Source organism: Arctopsyche grandis, chromosome 1 (genome assembly GCF_051622035.1).
Source record: "Arctopsyche grandis isolate Sample6627 chromosome 1, ASM5162203v2, whole genome shotgun sequence".
Lineage (NCBI taxonomy): Eukaryota > Metazoa > Arthropoda > Insecta > Trichoptera > Hydropsychidae > Arctopsyche > Arctopsyche grandis.
This window is the reverse complement of record NC_135355.1, coordinates 40822931-40845434: the sequence shown is the minus strand read 5'-3', so window position 1 is coordinate 40845434 and position 22504 is coordinate 40822931. Positions and strand designations below refer to the sequence as shown.

At 32.9% G+C, this 22504-nt stretch overlaps 1 protein-coding gene across 1 annotated transcript in view; it reads left to right on the top strand.

The window, feature by feature from the left end:
* LOC143917932 (uncharacterized) overlaps positions 1–17374 on the top strand; it is an 86297-nt gene extending 68923 nt beyond the window's left edge. Inside the window, exons 8-13 of the mRNA XM_077439569.1 lie at positions 4266–4433; positions 6046–6235; positions 9634–9785; positions 13348–13463; positions 13543–13704; positions 14541–17374. Of these exons, the coding sequence (XP_077295695.1) occupies positions 4266–4433; positions 6046–6235; positions 9634–9785; positions 13348–13463; positions 13543–13704; positions 14541–17374 (3622 nt within the window). The remainder of the gene's footprint in view (positions 1–4265; positions 4434–6045; positions 6236–9633; positions 9786–13347; positions 13464–13542; positions 13705–14540) is intronic.
* Positions 17375–22504: the final 5130 nt, after the last annotated feature.

Sequence of the window (22504 nt, the reverse complement as noted above, 5' to 3'; positions counted from 1 at the left end):
AATGATTTATTAATATATTCAGTACAAGATCTGATTACAGATTAACTTAAATTCTAACAGTATCGAGTTTATATGCTCTTCTTTAAAACAATAAAGTGTTGAAGACACAATTTTGGCTAGTCAGTGCTTAAGGTTTGTCACAAATCAATGGTGCTATTTATTGAATTAGGTGTGCCACAAATCAATGGTGCTACTTATTTAATTAGGTGTGCCACAAATCAATGGTGTGTATTATTCCTACTGGTTAGTCGTTTTATTTATTAAAATTGATTACACATCATGTGACAATTAAGGAGTCATACATGATGTTGTCATACTAGTGACGAATTGGTGATATCTTAATATTGTTGCGTAGGGGTGGGTGGAGGATCCAAGTAAAAGGCCAACAGTCGTTTCACAGCATTTATTGAAGATAAAGGAGATACACGCACTGGCAGTGCTCAGTCCAGAATGACCTGATATCGCCTACGTACCGCCTTATAAGGGGTAGATCTCTCAGGACGTCTAATCTGTTTACCTACTGTATAGTCACGTATTCGGATATGACTTCCGACGGTATGAGAAGTGCAATCATTGTTTAGCTTATCTCCACTTAGCCTGTCGCTAATCCTTGAAACCACTTATACCAGTCGCACGGTATGCACTTAGTTAATCCGTTAACAGATAACCCTTGAACGGTCACACAGTCTCTGGGATTCTATTCGCTTAATCCGCGGCGTACCTTACATTATAATAGTAGAGGGTTGTCCTCAGCCTTTAACCCGTGCTAAGTTCGAAATCGAGTTTAAACTAGTGGTTAGCGTATGTTTATTCTTTCGAACATAGTGGTCACGGGTTCATGTCCCACTAGTTGCTGCTGGCCAGACCTCAGTTTGTGACTCCACATCGATCGTTTCCTATCAGAGTTTGCCAATTTATCTGAGTGTAAAAATTATTTTAAAAATTGTATATCGATGTTTTAATTGGCCAGGAAGACGAATTGGGGCCTGTTAGGCCTTCCTGGTATGTTAAATAAAATAACAATAAAATATTTTGCATACATATGTATATTCTTACAAATGACTTATGCTTTGTATGTAGATGCATCAATTTTTTTTCTGTTTATGCATCTACATAGAGATGATAGTTTAAATGATGAATTAATAAATATAAAATAAATGAATGAAAAAATAATGGGAGGGGGGGAATGGTTCCTTAGAAATATTCTAGTTTTGAAAAAAATATGCGATCATTTTTATGCAAAATTTTAAATATTTATCTTTCATAATTTAAGATGTTATAAAATTGGTGTTGATTTATTTTTTGTATTGCTCGCGATACTTTTTAAAACTGGAAATTAAAAACTTTGTATATGTGGGTTCGAAATGGTTCACCACTGCTGGAAGTTTAACGATTAAATAAGTATTCCGTTCATGAAATTGGTTGACTTGTGTATGTGATTTTGATTGGGAATTGATTTGAAAATCTGTAATAAAATAAACCAATTCATTGAAGATAGTTAGTTCTATAAGTTCAAAACTAACTTATACTTCTTACTATTTTCATATACATATATGTATATGCGAATGTGACAAATTCATTAAGAATAAAATATGAACAACTGGACTTTGGGCAGCTTTTACCACGTCCTTAAAATGTTTATATTATAATTTTGATAATTCGATATGCATGCTATGGCCAAAACGCTGACGGTAACTTTTTGACGTCTCTCCACTCAAACCATTCAATTTTTTTGTTTTCTGATTATGAATTTTTGGCTTGATTTTTGACTGAAAGCTTCTATTCGGAACTGCGATATTTTACAAACTGTATATTATACTATTTTGTATAAGCCAATGCAGGTTATCCCACATTTTTGAGGCATTTAATTCTATGTAGTCTGCAATCATTTGCATTATAAATATGCAATCGTAATTAAAAGGATTCAATTATTCCGATTTCGGCTTTTTTACCTATTCGGGTTCTCTTGTATTCCGGATAATCGAAAGTTCACTGTATTTTGTTCCTCACGAAAGCGTTTTTCGAATAATTTATTCAGAAAGTGACAAATGGTCAATTGTTTAAACGCCTATAACGTTATCATTTTCACACTATATCTTATAAAATATTGAATTATATCCTCTCATTATTTTGGTTATAATTATTGATAAATAAGCTCGTTTGTGTTTCATTGTCTACAAACTGACCAAAAATATAATTTTATATATGTATGTGGGATTGGTGCAAACGATCGACAAGCGCCAGACAGACTGAACCACAGATTAACTGGATGGCTGCTTTAAACGCAATTCTCGACTTTACGAATGATAGATTGCACATCAGATGACGAGTCACCTTTCTGATGCAATTATTAAAATGGTAATTATTAAAATTGAGTTGGATCTTTCTGGCGAGTTTAATAAGGCAAAATTCGGAACTAAAGTATCAGGAGCACAGAACGTATACAGGGTAGGCATGTCGGGACTTCGGGTAGATTTCGCTTAGTGTAAGTGCGAGCAGTGCGCACGCATAAGTTACACGTGTCGTTAATCTCGATCGTTTACTCCGCATCGATGTATGTACATACATACAGATAAATGTTATAATACCTTTGTTATGTTACAGAGAAATGTTATAAAGTGCCTTTACGAATAAATAAATTGTGTCAATAGTACGCGGTGCGTCTCCATTACTAACGCACGGAATAAAATCAGGGTCATCACAAATTCACTACAGAAATTACAATTTGAGTATGTGGTGGTGTTGGGCGTTGGTGGCCAATCTCAGTTTTTGGATTATTTTTATCCACTTTTTTTGTGTTTGTCTGTCCTTGGGAACTCTTACTTTAATGTGTAATGTATAGTTTCTACAAAAATATGTGTAATATAAAATGACTGATGTTTATATTAATTAAACTTAAATAACACTGAGCAACAAAAAAAATACCAGAGCGGAGACTAGCCAATCTTTACTAAGTTTGACCCACCGAATTCGAATATGATATTGATTTTTGTTGGTGGGCGATCGTTTACGAGATATGAGCGTTTAAAAAAATCCGCGATTTTTACAGTTTTTTGGCTTTTGCGGTCTTTAACTCAAAATTTAGGATTGTTACGCTCAAAGCGAGTATTGTAATCAATAGTCAGATATTTTTCCTATTAATTCTTATATTTCATTGCTTTAAAATACTTCTATTTAATTGTCTAGCGAATTTTAAAAGTCAAAAATATATTTTTTTTTACGGATTTTTTTTCCGTGCTATTTTTCATTTATTTGGCAAATTTTTTATTTCACCACGTTTATAAGGATTGGTTTTTCCTATTAATTGGTTAACAATTAATAGGAAAAATATCTGACTATTGATTCCAATACTCACTTTGAGCGTAACAATCCTAAATTTTGTGTTAAAGACCTCAAAAGCCAAAAAACTGTAAAAATTTAAACGCTCATATCTGGTAAACAATCGCCCATCAACAAAAATCAATATCATATTCGAATTCAGTGGGTCAAACTTAAAAACGTTATTTTTTGTTACTCAGTTTAATTGGTTATTAATATAATTGAGTATTCGGCGCCACCAAGAGAAATGTTTTTACATTTATTTAAAAATATTTTTTACATTTCTCTGGTGCCACCCCTGAAATTTTATGTAGAATGCCATGTAGATCGCCATAACACTTTTAAAAACTGTCAAACTACGATGTTAATTGAATAATATGTTACTTAAGTGATAAATTTACTTATAAAAATGTATCCCATGTTGTTTATTGTGTGTCGTGCAATTTTTAACGATGCACTTGCCCATCTTGCGAGTAATATAAACAAACAGAGAAGTCGAGCACCAAGCATCAAATACGACTGACGCCAAAATTATTTGAAAAGGCCTGTGGATATTCCTCACTTGACAATAATATGACGCCTAAAACATTTCTCTGTGTACATACATCAAAGGTACTCAAATTTACATCCACTATATATGTGGGGAATATTATAACGTATGAAAAGCTACATAGTACTCACATAAAATGTTTTAAAATTTTAAGGTCGGCTTTGGTGGGTATCGCATTGTTTTTATGGTGTTTTCGCCACATTTATAGGCACAGTCATCACTTTTCACATTTGTAGGTATGTGTGTGTGTGTGTGTGTGTGTGTGTGTTTGGATCTATGGACTGAAACATTAACACACTCAGTTTAATTTGAACTGGGGCATTAAACGGAAACGACACGCGCTTTTGTACAAGAGTTTGTTTCGTTCGTTTGATCGTGTTTGTGTTGTTTGTTTCAGATACGAACTGTTGTACGGATGCACAGAGCTGGAAAGTTACCATTTGCTGGGTCCAGTTGCACTCGCTCACGGCATGCTGGAGAGTGAAAGGAATGCTTTGTTGAGACTTTACGCTAGGGCCAGATTCGAATATGGACCCGATCTGGCTTTGGCTGCTACTTTGAAAAGGTTTGTCCTGCACGCTACGGCGAATTCAATTATACGAATATATAGTGAGTTAAAAATTTTAGTTGATTTAATTATATTTTTATACTGCATCCTTAGAGCGCAATGGTTAGACTTACTTGAACTATGTCCATGCATATTATTTGATATTAAAATTCTTAAAATAGCATTTCTATTAAACCGCCGTCACTGGAGGGATTCCATACTTGGGATCAAGCATTATTCTCTAAGCCGTACATATGTATTGTTATGTACTTCGCTTACACTGTTCGACAAACGACGACTTTTTTTTTGGTTCAGAGTCGATATATGACTTTTCTTATAGATTAACTTTATATATTAATCCACAAGAATATTCGAAATCTGATTTTTCTAAGTAGAATTTTTTGTAATTCTCATATAAAGACAATTTAATATATTATTCCTATTAATTCAATTCAGATTCGTGTAAATACGAGTAAATACTAGTACGAGCTTTTAATTCGCAATTTTACCGATTTAAAATTCAGCACACTTCCAATTAACCCTTTTAAACGAAAAAAAAAATAGTGTGGCCAGGACACTATCTCAATAAACATGTTTAAATAGAAAATACTCAATATAAAATAGTATTAACAGTGGGAAAAAATCACAAGTGAAAATACATACTTTTGACTTTTGATTTGAATTGGACGACTAGTTAGAGAGATTTGAAAGCTGAAGAGTACTACAAATAAAAGATAAAATATTCGACTATAGAATCCAATATTCATTTTGAATAGAAAATTGACAGATTTTGAGACATCGATCGAACAACACCAAGATTTAGAAAAATCGCGCGATTTAAAAAACACATATGTATATCTCCGAATCTCGAGCCAATCAACATTTTATATTACTAGATTCGTGTTAACTGTGTATAGATCTATAAGAAAAGTCATATCTCGTCTCTGGACCATTTTTAGTGTCGAACAGTGTTATCAATGTAGTTACCACAAAAATCGAATTAATTTTTCACATTCATATACGTGAGTGACAAGTCCATTAAAATTCCTGTAGAGGGATAATCAGATAAAATAGGAGTGCCGGACTTTACATACATATTTACATTTAATTTTTTAACATCGGACAAACTATGATAAGAAACTGATTAAAAATTTTGCTGACTATTTTATTGCATTTAAAATTCGTTTCAAAATAAATTTCATTGAAGTATGTTCTCGATTATCAGGGTTCTTATTATAAAAATCTGATAGTTGAATTTCAAATACGTATTCGATAGTACACTGTATATATGTTTATATTAAATGGCGGTTTTTTTGTCTCCCCGTTGATGATTTAACAATTTAATTAATTGGTGAGTTTTTTAAGAAGCCATGTCAAATTAATTTTTCATTGAAATTAACTTCTTTTGATACTTTTCTCCTCTTAATTTTTCGTCAATGTCTCTCATTTGGAAAGCTTCTTAAAGCATTATTTCTATTAAATTTTGAATGTACGTTCAACTTTTTTCTTCATCCGACAAATTGTAATTAAAAAAAAAAAAAAAAAACGTTCGGATTATTTATTTCAAAGTCTGACATTCTTTGAAAAGAAATGAAAAAGTGAGTCTACCATTAATTATTTTAAATTTCAGGTATACATTTTACGAATTGGAATCGGGTCAATCTGCCGCCGACACACATCGAGATACCATTTTGGATATATTGAGTGATGCTCAAGTGGCCGCACCTATAGTTCAAATGGCAAATTTCCACTCGATAGCCAATCCAAAGTCTTACTTTTACGTGTTCAGTCACAATTCGGTGTTCGGAGAGTACGCTGCAGTAAGTATAATATAATGTATAGCATAATATACGTATGTATGCAATTGTGTGTACGACATAATTGAAATTGTAGTGCGGGAACGGAATTGAAGTGTGAATTCTCAGCCGAGGCCGTATTAGTATATGCACAATAGTTGAATGTAATAAAGAGGACAAAGTGCTCTTGGATGAATGTGAAAGTGTCCCACTCTAAAAGTTAAAGGAAATTTATGGTACAGCCATTACCCCTAAATTTTCCACCACTGCGAGGTCAAAAAGTCGTTGTCAAGAACCGAATTTCCAACCGCCGCAAATTTGGCTGCAGTAAAAAACAAGTTGAAGATAGTGTTTTTTTTTATTTATGTTTGTTAGTTAGTAAGCATAGTTTCGTATTGTATTTACAAGCTTAAATTTAATTGTATAATAAAATATAGTGTGAACAATAGAAATGTGCGAATATATATGTACATATATGAATGTATGTCGCATTTTTCCGATAGTCGATTTGTCACAGTGAAATTATAATAGTAGTGAAATTATAATTTCACTGTCGTTTCAATGAAATCATAGCTAGTTACATTTTCACTATGTATGCCGCATGTGTGGGACTGGATGCGAAAGCAAACACATCATAATATCTTAACAGCCAACACTTATTTATTTTTTAGATTAGGTTAGGTTAGGTTAAGTTAGAGTTGCTGTTATTTATTTAAGGTTAGGTTAAGTAAGGGATGGTTTTATTTATTTAAGGTTAGGTTAACTAAGGGTTGGTTCTATTTATTTAAGGTTATGTAAGGTTTAGTTAGGGTTGATAGTACGTTGTAATTCGAATTCGTATTTAGTAATTTGAATTCATACTCTTTTGATTATATCGTTATATTCGTACTCAATGCTTGGTTCTATTTATTTAAGGTTAGGTTAGGTTAGGTTTTGTTAGGGTTGGTAGAACGTTGTAATTCGAATTCGTACTTTGTAATTCGAATTCGTTCTTTGTAATTCGAAATCATACTCAATGCCTGAGTCAGTAAAATTATTATCTCGTAGTGAAATTATTATCTCACTAGTTAAATCTTTATCTCACTAGTGAAATTATTATTTACAATTCCACTGTAACAGATACATTAAAGTAAATCTTTATAAAACTTATATACATAAATAGTCCTGCCGAAAGCGTTCGTAATTGGATGTAGCAGGTACTTTCTTTGTACGCATCTTGTATATGGGCACACATTTGGAATTCCATTCCATTGTAGATTTGTATCAGAAAAATGGTGGTTTTTAGGATGCGCGTTTGACCCGACGTTATATTGGTATCGTAAATTTGACGATATTGAAAAATAAGACGGGAAAAAGGAAAGCCTGGCGAGGGTCGGCCCAAATATAAATATTCGGGATTAGCCTTCCCGTTCTTCGGCCATCGAATGTATTAAAAATAAACTGCAAGTTGGCGTACGAACGTACGTTATGCCAGAGTGAATGGGCCTCGCGTTTAACTTTTCTCGAAAAAGTTTTCCCGTTGAATTGCGGATGACGGGAAAAGCGCGGGCCGTTCGAATATGTTTGGTCGTATCGGTTTGGACTTTTCGCCGCCATAAATAAAGCTCAAAAAAGAGAAATTCCTTTGGCGCAGTACAGACATATTGATTCTCTTTGCTAGCATCCGATCAAACGAGATCGTACGTCTCTGGCATTTTTCACGACATGGAAACGTCTTTCAGATTTCAAAATTAAAAAAAATATCATATCTGTAAGTAATCAGAGATAAATAGAGACTTTTATAAATTTAAAATAATAAAACCACACCTTTTGTACAAAGGTGTCTAAATATGTCATTTTGGCTTGGTTATATTTCATAAAATTCACATATTTTTTTGTATTTAAACTGAAGATAAACACCGAAAAAAACTTCCAACAACGTTATATTAAAAATAGTGACGGAAACAGTGGAAAATCAATGGAAATCTATGTTAAGCTCGAATTTTTTCGCTATCGTCTAATCATACTGTTCGACACGAAAAATGGTTCAGAGACGAGATATGACTTTTGTTATAGATCGATGCCCAGTACACACGAATCTGGTAATAAAAAATGTTGATTGGCTCGAGATTCGGAGATATGTATATGTGTTTTTTAAATCGCGCGATTTTTCTATATCTTCGTGTTGTTCGGTCGATGTCTCAAAATCTGTCATTTTCTTGATAAAAATGAATATTGGAATCTATAGTCGGGTATTTTATTTTTCATTTGTAGTACGTTTCAGCTTTAGAATATCTCTGAGTAGTCGTCCAGTTCAAATCAAAAGTCAAAAGTACGTATTTTCACTTGGAATTTTTTCCCACTGTTAATACTATTTATGTTGAGTATTTTCTATTGAAAGACGTCTTGTAATACGTGTACATTAGATTCTAATGATTTGACCAACTCGGCTTACTTATATATTATTAAATATGTGTAATTAAACGTTTGTAGCAGAAAAATCACATTTTATAATGAGTACAAAAGTTATAATCAGTTCAATTTGTGTACATATGTAATTTATTAAGTAATATGTTATTCCAATGTTCTATCATATCCCTCCAAAATGTTCTACAAACTATTCCAATAATTCCTTTTAATAATATAGATCTTCCTCTCCTTTTAATAATATTCCCCTTATGTAGATCCATTTATTTGTTCCTTTTCTTTCTCCAAATTTCTATTATTTAATATTTTTCTCGTAGAATTGTATGTCTCATATCCCATATCTACCATTATTAATTTTTTTATTTTATTTCTTTACTATCATTAATTTTTGAAACTTTTTTATATCATTGTTATAAACATTGTTATAGTGCTTGTTTCTGTTTTTAAAATAAATAAATATAAAAGCAATCGAAGATGTTACGAAGATCCGTACAATAAAGTGTCAACCATTTTGTCCTTTGATGACGGATGTATTGACAAAAAAAATCAAAAAAAATACTTTGAAATGAGTTGCAAAAAAGTAAATCACATAATTTAATAGCCAAATATTACTGAAGACATGTTATTAGGCACATTGATCGAATCAGTTCGCTAAAATATTATTTAGAAGTGTATGACACGAAAAAAGTTGAAGATAGTGTGATATGTTATTATTTTTTTTAAATAATTTTGAAAAAATATGAAAAGCAAAATATGAAATACATTCTCTATATCATTTTATACATAAATACACATTATTCTGTTTATGGATTGCAAAAAATGTTAGAAAATTTGTCTAAATTAAACTTATTTATTCAATGAAAAAATAAGGATTTCACTCCCATATGTTTGAGAATTATTTTCATACAGCATATTATTATATACCTAATATTTTTATATTGATTTTTATTGAAATTTAAGATAATATTTTATCTTTATATTTATATTTTGCTTATTTTCATTTATGTATATTTCAGTTGAAGAAAAGTGTGTACGGCGAAGAATTGGCGTATGTGTTCGGAATCCCGTTGGGTGCGAAAAAGAACCATTTCCGGGACGACTACAATTCTCAAGAGAAGCTTTTGAGTGAATCTGTCATGTCTTTTTGGACAAACTTTGCAAAAACTGGGTATAAATTCTTTGACTGATATCTATGCATATATTCTTTTGAAATATTTCAGATTATACCCCGTGGATTTCATTTATGACGCCGAAAAATAGACGTGTCGCCAAAAATAATCATACTCGTAGCTTTTCATGGATATTTTCTATTATCCTATAAACAGAGAAAGGTGTTTCCGGATGGAGCTTTAAATATATACGGTTCGGCCGGTTTGAGTCGCATTTATCCGGATTTTTCGGGGTCGTAGCGAAAATGAAACTGCGCAAATTTCGTCGATAAAGAAAATCAATCACAATCGACAGTATACGTATGTATGTATAAAGTTGAGACGAATATTTAATTTAATTTCTCCCCGATGAAATATTCGATATTTTATAAGAGCGTACGTAATATCGTTGGCTCCGCGATAACTCGTTATATTCGATAAAGTACGAAAGTAAAAGCAATAAAGATTGATTTGCGACACGGTTTTGAGTGAAAATCGATTCAAACTTCCGAATATCCATTAGCCGCTTGCGACCCGTTATATCGAAAAATTTTAACGAAAATATCCTTTGGAAAAACATTTTTTTTTTAAATTGATATTTATGTCGACTATAAAAGGGGCGAAATACAACTTAGCGAGTCGACCTAAATATGGCTATTTTCGAATGTTTCTGTTATGCTATTTACTGTGGAGGGTGGAAAATGCAAAAGTTGCATGTATGTGTAGAGTTTTAATCCATTGGTGAAATTAAAAATTGTTGCCGAACTTTTGCCGTATAATCGGATGGACTTAGTTCCATCTGAACGCATGTTTCCTCTGAAGCCTTCATTACTGCCGAGGATTAAATTCGATGTTAAATTAAGCGAGCGCGCCCTTATTAGTGCGGATTTGCCAAAACCCGATAATTGCCAGCTGGAATCAAAGGCCAAAACTCATCGACTTCCTCACAAAATGTGGATTTCAACATCTGACGATTCCTAATGGGTCCATTTTGTTTTGAATTATATCAAAAATTTTTCTAATGACAAGTAAGCACCGACTCATTGGCGTCGTGTAAATAAATGTACAGAATGCTAATCAATACTTATCAAGACTTTTTTAATCAAGTACTTATCAAGACTTTTCCTTTTTTACATACCTCTTTTATGTTTCACTTACGATTACTATTATGAAAAAATTTTGCCTCTAATCTCTTATTATTTTGCCGTATTGATCATTTTGGTCATCAATATAAGTAAAGGTACCGCTTTTATATCATCACATACGTACTTACGCGGCCCAAACCTCAGTAATATATTTAATTACATTAGTTTAAGCCGGGATCATTATTTTGACTGAAATTTCAATCATGAAATCCCACACATTTGTACATTTGTTGTTGAAATATTGTTTAAATTGTCTTTTTATTTTATTTCAATTTAATACATTTCTTTTTTTACTTCTGATTTTTTTTTTACTTGAGTTTTGTTAATTGAATTTTATTTAATTATTTATATATTGTAATAATTTTATATACAAATTATAGAAGAGGTGTGTTTTTAAAAGACATTTTTTACAACAGTTTTTATTTTATAATTCTTATGTGCATACATATTTTGCTCACTGAAAGAGCTATTGCTTACCAATAGAGATGTCATGGATCAAAGTCCCGACCAAATACGCTTCTGGTGAGATCTTGATGGTTATTAAAACACAGATCGGTTGTCTTCTGCTACAATTTCAAATTTATCTATCTTCATTATTATAATGGATCCAATAAATCAGAACTAACCACTCCCCCCCAACCCCCCCACCTTTCACAAATTTATTTGTAAGAAACATAATTTATAAGCATCTCGAATTAGTTGATTCTTTTGGGAATATGCTACCAAAACACTTGGTTTTAATGTATTTCTCGCTAATTTTCCGTATATTACAAATGTAATGATTGTACCATAGAAGTCTATGTACTATGTGTTCTTTGTATATAATTGAACTCTAATGTTTAAAATTTTTAGTAATTATGCTCAGAATAACCTAATAATATGTGTCCCTTTTCTGGGTAATTCCTGTCATGTCACCTATGATAGAAATTTATGTTATAAAATGTAAAAATATAGTAACGTGTTTCAAGCATTAAACTTTCTGAAAATTTATTCTGAAAAAAAGATGGTCAAAACAAATTATCCGTGTGAATTGAAGTTTTTTTATACATAAATATGTATTATTATATACCAGGAAGGCCTAAAAGGTAAACACCAATGCGCCTCTATGGTAAGTTATGAAAATTGGTAAACAGTTTATAGAGATATTTAACAGAGCATCTATGGATAAATTTGACATACATTTTTGCATCATTTTATGAAACAGAAATTTCAAGATGCTGAAACCTTGAATTTCGCGATTAAAAAGACAAGGTTGCCGATTTGTTGGAACTATTTCAATGCAATCAGATAAAGTGGCAAATTCTGATAGCAAACGATCAGTTTGGATCTTTACATATGTATGTACATATGTATATCCAACGTCTGGCCAGCAGCACTGGGCAAGGATTTAGTTGTTTAGTTACTGTGACCACTCAGCTTAAATTATTATACGCTTACCACTAAAATATCATGTTGGTTTTCAATATTTGTTATTAGAATATTATGGAACACTTTTGCTGAATACTTACATACAAACGTAGGTACATACATATATACTATGTTCATACATAAAAGCAATTAAGCAGGTGAAAAAGACCCGTACAAAAACGTTATATTTACTTTGCCTTTTGGTGACAGGTATATTGACAGAAAAATTAAAATACTTCAAAAAAATAAATCACATATTACGTAGTCGGATATATTTTTTAATGGTGTTCTCGACAGATTTGCTAGAAAACTTTTTAATTAAAAACAGTTGACATTCTCCAGTGAAATTTGCCTTACGTTATAAAAATGTAATATAATATCAAATCGTTGATATTTTACTTCTTTGACTTAATGAATTTAGCTTCAGATAGGTTCCAATGATATTATCAAATATTGATCAATTTATACCATCGATTTGACCGAGCTTTCGTATTGGCATAGGACACATCCCGTTGTGTACTTGAAAATAAAAAAAAGATATAAATGCAATACAATTTTGATGTATCACCCCCTCGCTTATCTATCAGTTGTTGACGTCTGCGGATTCATCCGAAATGATGGATTGACAATCGATCGAATCGTAAATTCAAAACACGAGTTGTCCAAATTGAAATTCTCCCCGATCGGTAATGCGAATTGAAGCCGGGCTATTGTTGCAGCGGTCACGGTCCATGTACAATATTTCAATGAAATCCGAATCTATACAAATTTTGCTCGGTTCTGAAATATGTATTTCGACTTTGCAAAGCTGAGAAATTGCGGTCGAAATGTAGCCGCTCGATTGGACTTTCGATGGGTAGTTGCAAAGTTTGATTGGAGCCGAAAATGACCGCAAGTGTCAATGGGGTTGTGGCCGCTTTCGTTAAAGTTTACCAACGTTGCTAATTTAAATTGAGTGCGAAGCAAACTTCATCTTAATAACAGATACCTACTATAATGATCACGAAATTTGTTTTATTGCTGTTTAAAGGAATCCCAACAGACCCAGGAAGAGTTCCTATCTCACGCTGGGACCTAAAGATTGGACCAAGTACGACATAGAATGGCCGAAATACAACCCGATTAATCAATCTTATCTGTATTTGGGTGAGAGCACTCAAATTATTTGCTTTTAATACAATTAAGTATTTATAAACTATTTCATGTATACATTTTTAAATTGCAGGCACTCCACTGTTCGTCAATTCCCACTATCGAAATAGATACATGCAATATTGGAACAATGAACTGCCTCAGATGTTAGAAAATTATACGAAACCACCGACCATAGATTATGATAATCAAATAAAAACACCAAAGTCGAATTCAAGACCGATTCATTACGCAGGTAATTTTCTTTTATCATTTTAGGGTGAGGCTATTTATTCATACTATAAACGTACATACACATTGACAAGTTACAGGGATGTTTTGTGTTTTTAAAAAGTTGATTGGGATGATAACGACATCCCGATTAATATTTCTTTATAGTTTTAAGGTTTTTTGTGAAAGAGATGTTTAAAGAGCACTTTGATAATGGAACGATGAATCTGAGAGATGCGTAGAGCAGTTTATTAAGAGCTTTCGCTCTGTATTAATTTAACTTGGTTTAATGTACAAACTGATGAAATTCAGGTACTGACTAACTGTCGCATCGAAGTGTGGTTTAAATAGTCGATTCTTATTGACGTGTTATGACAATCGTAAATATTTGTTATTCACACATTTGACCGTGTGAAGAATTAAATTAGAGTATGGGAGCTTGAAAAATAAGCAAGGTATATACATACATATGTACTTGGGAGTTCAATATCAGTTTACTGGTAAATGGCCTCAAAAAAAGGTTAAAGTTAATTTATTGGTATACCTAGAAAATATGAAATGCTTTTTATGATGTAATATTTTTTGGTCAAGCTTAAGATCTTTTAACTGATATAAATAAAAGAAATGGTCTGATAGATAGATATATTCATATGTCACATTGAAGTGATATGAATTTCACTGAAATAATAGTTTGATTACAGTCATAAAAAGTACACACACATGCATATATAAAAGATATAGCTTGTTGATAAAATTATTAAAGAAAAATTTGAACATATAAAATTAAACCTTTTTTTAAAAAATATACTTTTTTCAATGTATTTTAAATTATTTGAAATTTTTTTTTCATATTTTTTCTAGTGCCATCGTCTGAAATGAGTCAAAAAGTGCCGATTTATTCTGAAAGTCGACCGTCAGATACAAGTAGCCGTGAAAAATTTGGAAAGTTTAGTAAATTTCTAACGCCATCATTTGATCAAAAAACAAATCAAGAGGATATCTACAAGGCTTTGAAGAATATGGAAAAACCAAACAGACCGATTTCAGGATTAAGAGATGGTCCATTAGACAAGTTAAAAGGTTCTGGATTCAATATTCCCATGCCTCCAATATTAATGCAAGAGACTTCTGAAGACGCAACAACGAAGAAGGATGACATATTTATTCAAAAATCTGCTTTGACGATGAATCTCATAGTGGCCGCAGGTATTTTATTCCTTTTGATAAACATCATCGCTTTCGCCATTCTTTATTATAAAAAGAGTAGGCTGAAATCGAGGGAGAGGGAAATGAAGAGAATGAATTCGTGCGTGAATGGAGACTTTCCGGAAAACGAAGATAATATATACGACAAAGAAATCAAAGAAGACAACGCTAACGGATGTAGCGTGTTTAAATCGAAAAAGTCAAAAACCGATGATTTTTATGAGCCGGTGAAAAATCAACAGTATGGAGAGTCCAAAACTCCAAAGTCAGACGATTCCGGTGGATTTGGACAACGATTCAGACTGAGGCGACAAATGTCATCTAGCACTCTCGATGCCCATACAAAAGTGAGAGATTGGATAGCTCAAGAAATAGTCCAAAGATGTTCACCAAGCTTTTTGAGAAAAAACGACGAGATCAAAGAGGAACAAAAAGCAAATTCCAACGATTATATCATCAACTTGCTGGTTAAGAATGAACAGATAAACGATGCTCCCAAGCCAAATTGTAAAATAGGATCTTTAACCGGTTCTTTAAGGGCAACTACAGATTCAACTCTTTCTATAGGAGCCCAAGAGAAGCAGGCAAAATCAAATCATTTCACAAAACCGAATGACAAAACAAAGAAACAAGCGCTGAAAAATAAGGCAGAATCCGGCAAGAGCTCTAAACAAAGTACAGGAGTCTCGTCTAAATCTGTCAAAAGTAAAAATAGTGCTTCCAATGGAAGTTTACGCAAAACTGAAAAACCGCAAAAAGTTTCCGTAGCCGTCGATGCTACTCCGGCTACGAGAAGTAGTTCAGTTCTAGAACAAGAACCGATAGAATTTTCAAAGTCTTTAGACTACTGTTTTACAGACGATGGGATAAATCGCTGTAGTACATCGTTGAGACGGTCTCAAACGGTTGAAGACATTATTAAAAGATCGTCCCAAGAGTCTTTAAATAATCAAAGGAATAATGTATTTAAAAGCACCGTGAATCTAAAGCTTTCATCGGGTGAACCTTCAGAAGTAATTAAAATTGTACACAAGCATTCAATTTCTGATCCGGTTAAAGACGTCAATTACACTGAAATGCTTCCCATCGGTGCGATTCAAAACAAACCGAGTTCATTCAATACGTTTAGTACAATTCAGCCACCGGTAGCTTTCAGAAACGATATAAATGTCACTTCGAGAGATGAAAGAAGGCTTCCGATATTAACTCCCGCAGAGGCTCTAATGACGATTAAAAGGAGGAATTATCCCAAAGTATTGCCTGACTTTCCCAAACCGGGTGACGTAATGCCAAACTTGGCTCAAAAGCGTCTTTCATTGCCTCCACAAAATCATTTGATTTTAACAGCTGCATCTGAAGACAGCTCTTCGTGTAATTCAGAAGTGAACAGTCCAACAGAGTTGAAAACATTTGCAAAAGATCCACCATTACCACCTCCTAGAAGATCCTCAACTTTGGGAAGAAATATTGGAAATCCTGGTCTATTGAGGATGAACTCAATAGAACGATATAGAACGTTAGACCGAGATCCGAACCATAATTACGTTGAGATGAATTCAGGAACTCTGCCTAATATGTCGAGACAACATTCAAATCCAATCAATGTCTATCATTCGCAGATGTCTCAGCGTCCCAAAAACAGGGTCAACATGATTGATTTAGAAAGGCAAGATTCGTTTTCAGAACAGAGTGAAAACGAAATGGAAGATTTCGTGAGCAAAGGTAACTCTCTGTATGAAGCTGCAAGGCCTCAACCACGTTTGATAATTGCAGCGAACAAAATAGACCCAGGGAAAGTCACTGAAAACAAAGTCATCATTAGACCGACTCTGAATAAAGCTCCTAGTGTGACTAAAAATACGAGCATTCCAAGAGTACTAGCTAGAGACAATAGTTTTGAAAGCGACGAAAAATCTCGTCCAAGCATTTACCCAATGTCCCATCAGAAATATTTTCCAGATGCAATGTATTCAGACACGGCAGATGCGAAAAGATTGAATTATGGGAGACCTGCAGATATTAAGATCGAAATACCAGTTTACAAACCGGACACAAAAGGACCACCGACTGCAGAAGAATTGGAGAGGTTTAGAATGATGAAAGAAAAGACTAAATCAGTTACAATTCCAAAGGCGAAAACAGACTCATTGACCAGGCAAGACAGTAGTAAGAAAGATGAACCCAAAATTCAAGAGCATAAAAAATCAAATAGTTTCTCTCGGAGTGATAGCATCTCAAAGATACCAAAAACTCCAACGATGAATGCTAAAAACAACAAAACCCAAAAAGAACAAAAGGTACATCCAAGTCCTAAATCTAGTAGGAGTAAAATTCAGAACAAGAAGAGTCCTCCGAAAACATCAAGCGGAATTCCGCAACCGGTTCAACCTCAAAAAACTACAGATGCAACTCAAGATTTGGATAAATCTACGTCAGATTCTTCCAATGATACAGAATGTAGCATGGATACTGTAAAGAATGCAAAATAATATTTTTGTATAAGACTGTAAGTGTATTATTATTATATTTGTAAACGTACTTAATTAGATATATAGACTTTTGTTTGGGACGTGAAAAGTATATATTATAATATGATCGTAATTAAATATTGGAAGAATTTGTAGACTAATTGATTGAAAGTTTAGATTGGAATTTTTTTACAAATCGAACTACATATAAAGGTCTATTCATATTTGAACAGCACAGACCAGCAATTGCACGTTAACAGAAGTACGAAAAGTATTCTTTGGTACATTTTATATGGACAGATTCATATATTCCGTAATATTTAAGTGACGTAGACGTAGCAGCAGTAACCGACACGACATTCAACAAAACCGGCTTTCTTTGGCCACTGTGGAAATATTCACGTATGAAGTGACGTCATAGTAGCGAGTGCATGCTTACGTCTACGCATAAAACGTCATATTGTGACATTATTGACTCAACAAGCAATATTGAGCCATTTCTTCGTGCTTTGTAAAGTATGTACATATGCCTTTTCTTTTCTGAACGTGCGCTGCTGTATAGAATGAATAAAAGTAGTCTTTTCCGTGCGCTGTTGTGCCAGGATGTTTCCTTGTAGTGCTGAATAGTATGAATAAACCTTTATGAGTATAAATTAAATATATCTATTATAATATATATAAATAAATGAGACTTGTACTTAATAGTAATGGTTAGTCAGTATTTTTTGTACTTAATTTTTATTATATTTTGCAGATAATACATGCCTATAGTTAATTGTGAAAAGTGTGTCTGATTTTTATATAAATCGTTTTTATAGACAGTTTGTTTTATTTTGAGTTTTCGTTTTTTTTTATATTCTGTACAATCCTCAAATATACATATTTATTCATTTTATATGTACAGGTATACACCCATTTATTTATCATTGACTTGACATCTATCGTCAAAATTGTACATAAGTATTATTCAAGGCCAATTACATACAAACATCGATCATCAAAAGTGCCAATCTTTTATCATACTAGATTTTATCAGCCGTTTTCGTCCCACTTAGTTTTTGTCATCTCACACGTTGAAGATAAGAACTGAAAAAAATTGTTGTTGAAATAGTGAAATAGAACATGCACCCACATATTTGGTAATAAAACTTGCGAGGTACATATGTACAAAAAAATGCTATCCAAACTAGGACCAGATTAGTAGTGTCATCGATTTCGTTTGACAGTCATCGGCGAATACATACATGACCAAACCGAGCAAAATGGCAAATTTTGAAAACGATCTGATAAGAACCGAAATTTTCTCAAACGAAAAAATTGAAAGCGAGCTAATAAGAGGCTAGTAATAAAAAATAGTTTTTAAAAATAATTATAATATTTCTTACTTTATATGTATATTTCAAGCACGTACATAGTATCAATAGATGAATTTTGTGATCATTGGTAAATTATTTAATTGTAACCAATTTATTACTTGTTTTTTTAATGTATTACTAGCTGAACCCGGCATGTGTTTCAATGACATAATAACGCATGCAATTCTCGTTCCCGTTCCCATTTTTCGGAACTATTTAGTTGCAATGACATTCATTATTGCGTTGCAATGACACTCATTTCCGTTTTTCCCGTTTGCGTTCCCGTTTTTGAGCAATTTTTTTTCACAGTAATCTTTCCGGATATGCATACAAAAAATCCTGAAAGTTCCATCGTAATCAGTTTAGTGGTTTAGGAGCCTATACGAGACACACAGATAGACATTCAATTTTTTATATACATACATATATAGATTTGCATACGAAATGATTTAATTTTCAAATAATTCCAAAATATATTTAGATTGTAATTTATTGTATTTGTGGTGGCGACTTTTGAAAAGGTTCATTTAAAATACAACGACTAATTTGATACGTCTCGAGTCCAAAGTAAATTTACATGTATAAAATATGAATGCGGCTTTTTTATCCGCCTGTAACGAAATTAGAGCAGATGGCCTCAAATCTCCAGAGCACTTTAAATTTCAAATCGCCTATGGAGAATTGGGGGAGAGAATGGAAAACTTTTTCAACGGCGGTTTATCGGAGAAAAGTTGCGGATTACTGCACACCGACCGAACATTCCATTTGCATAGATATTGAAAGGTCTCCGTTGCCAATGCGCGCCGAAAGGGTTAAAAAGCCGTCACCGACGCGCGTCCACGAAATTATTTTGTATTCGACACGAGTTTTCAACCGTTGATTGTGATTAATTCAAAGCTCCGAATTAATTCGAACGCTTCGTCAGACCGCTGGAGAAAGGGGGGGGTGTAGGGGGAACGAGGGGGGGGGGGTGAGAACTGCGCAATAAATATTTATTAAGTCCGACTCGGGGAAAAAAATGTCACCCACGCTCCAAGGCATCACTTGAATTTTAAAACGCTTTTAAATAATGAGAAAATATGCCAGCGTAATTGAAAGGTGCTTCGCTCGTCCCGAATGAGGGGGCTGTGAAAATAATTTTTAGAATCCTACAGATTTTACTCTTGAAATATCGGGGAGACCAAGTAGACCAAGACTAAGATACAACTTCATCCCTCGATTTATTTAATTTTTAGTATAAGAGAACAGCTTAACTGCGCTTCTATTATTTCGACACGTTCGGACCATTTTGAGGGTATCCGGACATGCACCCCCTGGACACATACCCCTTGGATGCATACCTCCGTTCAAAAACCCCCTGGACATTAGCCCCCTCGTTCAAATAACCCCCCCCTCCCGTCAAGGATAAAAATATTTTATAAAAATCAGCTGATAACTAAAAATAAAACTATCACTGTTTGATCTGTGTACATACATATATGAAGCTTGTATTGGTTAGAAAGTTTGTTTTGGAGAAATAAACAATGAAATTTGAGGTTATGGGTAGCTATTGAACTAATTGTATGTGATGTATGTATGTAAGCTTATTGTAAAAAACTAAATGTATGTAAGCTTATTGTAAATCATATTAACAATTCGATACAACATAACTTCTTATTGAATTCTTATCTGGCAGATAAAACTCCGTGAAGAGATATACTTTTAGCCATGAAATGTCAGATCTGACATATTTGGCCATAAATCAATATATATCGTGTATTACATTACATGAAGCTAGATGCCAAATTCGAGATTTATATACACATATGTATGAGAGTTAAAACTATAAATATTTAAATATTAGAGATAACGAGAACCTATAGAGCAAATTTTATAAAATATAGAGTGAATTATAGGCGTTTAAACAATTAAAATCTGATATCGCCATATCAAGGCGAAAAGGTTGAAGATAGATTATGGTCGCTTGTTGTACCGTCATAGACGTCACCGTACCCGAGATTCTGGATATTTGATACGCATTGTATACGATATTTTATCTCCAACGTAATGGCAGACGATACATTAACGTATATTGATGACCAAAATGAGCAATATGGCAAAGTATGAAAACGATCGGATAAGAGATACGAGATATAAAAAACGACCACTAACACGAAAACCATGTGAACTTAATAAGAGGTAAGTAAAAATTGTCAATATCTTTAATAAAAAGTCAGTATCAATGTTAATTTATTTCAGCCAGAAAAATAAACATTAATAATACATATATCAGATCATTTATAAATTATCAATAATACAGTTCGACAAATGACGACTTTTTTGGGTTCAGAGACGAGATATGACTTTTATTATAGATCTATACTTATATCCTATATTGAGCCCGCACACACACCTGTAAAGCACACAACTTGAAACCTGCTCGCAATTGAACTTGCATATGCGTGAGAACCTCACTAAAAGAGCTGTTTTTCAAGTTCGAGACCCATTTCATTAGAAATTTTAGGACAGAAAGAGTACAAATGAAAAGTTTCAGCAAAATCATTCAAAGCTAAGTTTTTTGAGAAATATATTCATACCTCAATATGTACATATTTGCATAATAGTGGATATATTTATCGCTTTTCGAACATCAGAAAAAGCAGCGCAATAAATATTATGCGGTTTTTATTCAACGTAAAACTTTCTTTCTCGCAGTTGAGTGGATTGGTTCAACTCCTTCGTAGGGTAAAATTACTCTACATACATATTTATTTAACAATTCATAACCCAAAGAGTTTGTTATTATTAAAAAGAACTTGCAATCAAATAACAGTGCTAATAATTCATCAAACTTTTGTCTGCGATTATTAAAAAAAAAACCTTTTATTCATAATATGTAATATATAATGTATTTTTTCAAGTAGAAATTTTTCATGAACTATTTTGCTTATATATACAACGTATCTATAGAGTCTATAGTATAGACAAAATACTGTGTTTATGAGAACATTTGACTTATATGTATTCAGTATCGATTACTGATTACGTTAATGGTTTTCAAAATGCATGTCTGAATTTTGGAGACAATTTGAGCTCCGTTAATCATATAAAACTGAAAGTTTTAAAATTGTTAATTCGATCAATAGTGTAACTTATGGTCTTCTCTTTTTATTATTATTTTCAAATATGTTACGTTAACTTAGTTTAAAAAATCACCAAACAGAAAATATAAGGAGCTAAATATAAATGCTTTCTTTGGATTCGGTTCAATTTTTAAGTATTGAAGGATGAAAATTTTTTGCACAATACAGTCTCTGGATTAGAATGAAATGAATGAGAAATTCTTAATGATTTAATTGAGATTTTGATCATTACCAAAAAAAATGTAATAAAAGCAGTCGCAAACAAAAATTCAGAGGAACCAGGCACTTCGTTAGACGAGAAATAAAGTAAAAATTTATGGATTTCTTCGAGCGTAAAAATTTTCATTTCTTTATACACTCGGAAAAAAGTTTGGAAACTGAATAAATCAGGTGAGAAACTTATTCGAAAATATAATAAATGAGTCCTAAGCAAACATGCGTAAGGTTTCCGGAAAATGTTTCAAAGGAGGAAAGAGCGCGCTCGCACAAGTCGCAAAATTGCGTCTAGCGTTTTTTCTTGCCATTTTCTTTCCGAACACGGGAATAAAATAATGATGAAAATGCGTTAACCCTTCGGCGACTGCTGGCGTTATAAAAAAATTAATTACACGTTAAACTGCGGGGTAATTTCGTTTTTGGTACGGCCCTTTGCCGAATTTACTTTCCATTACGAC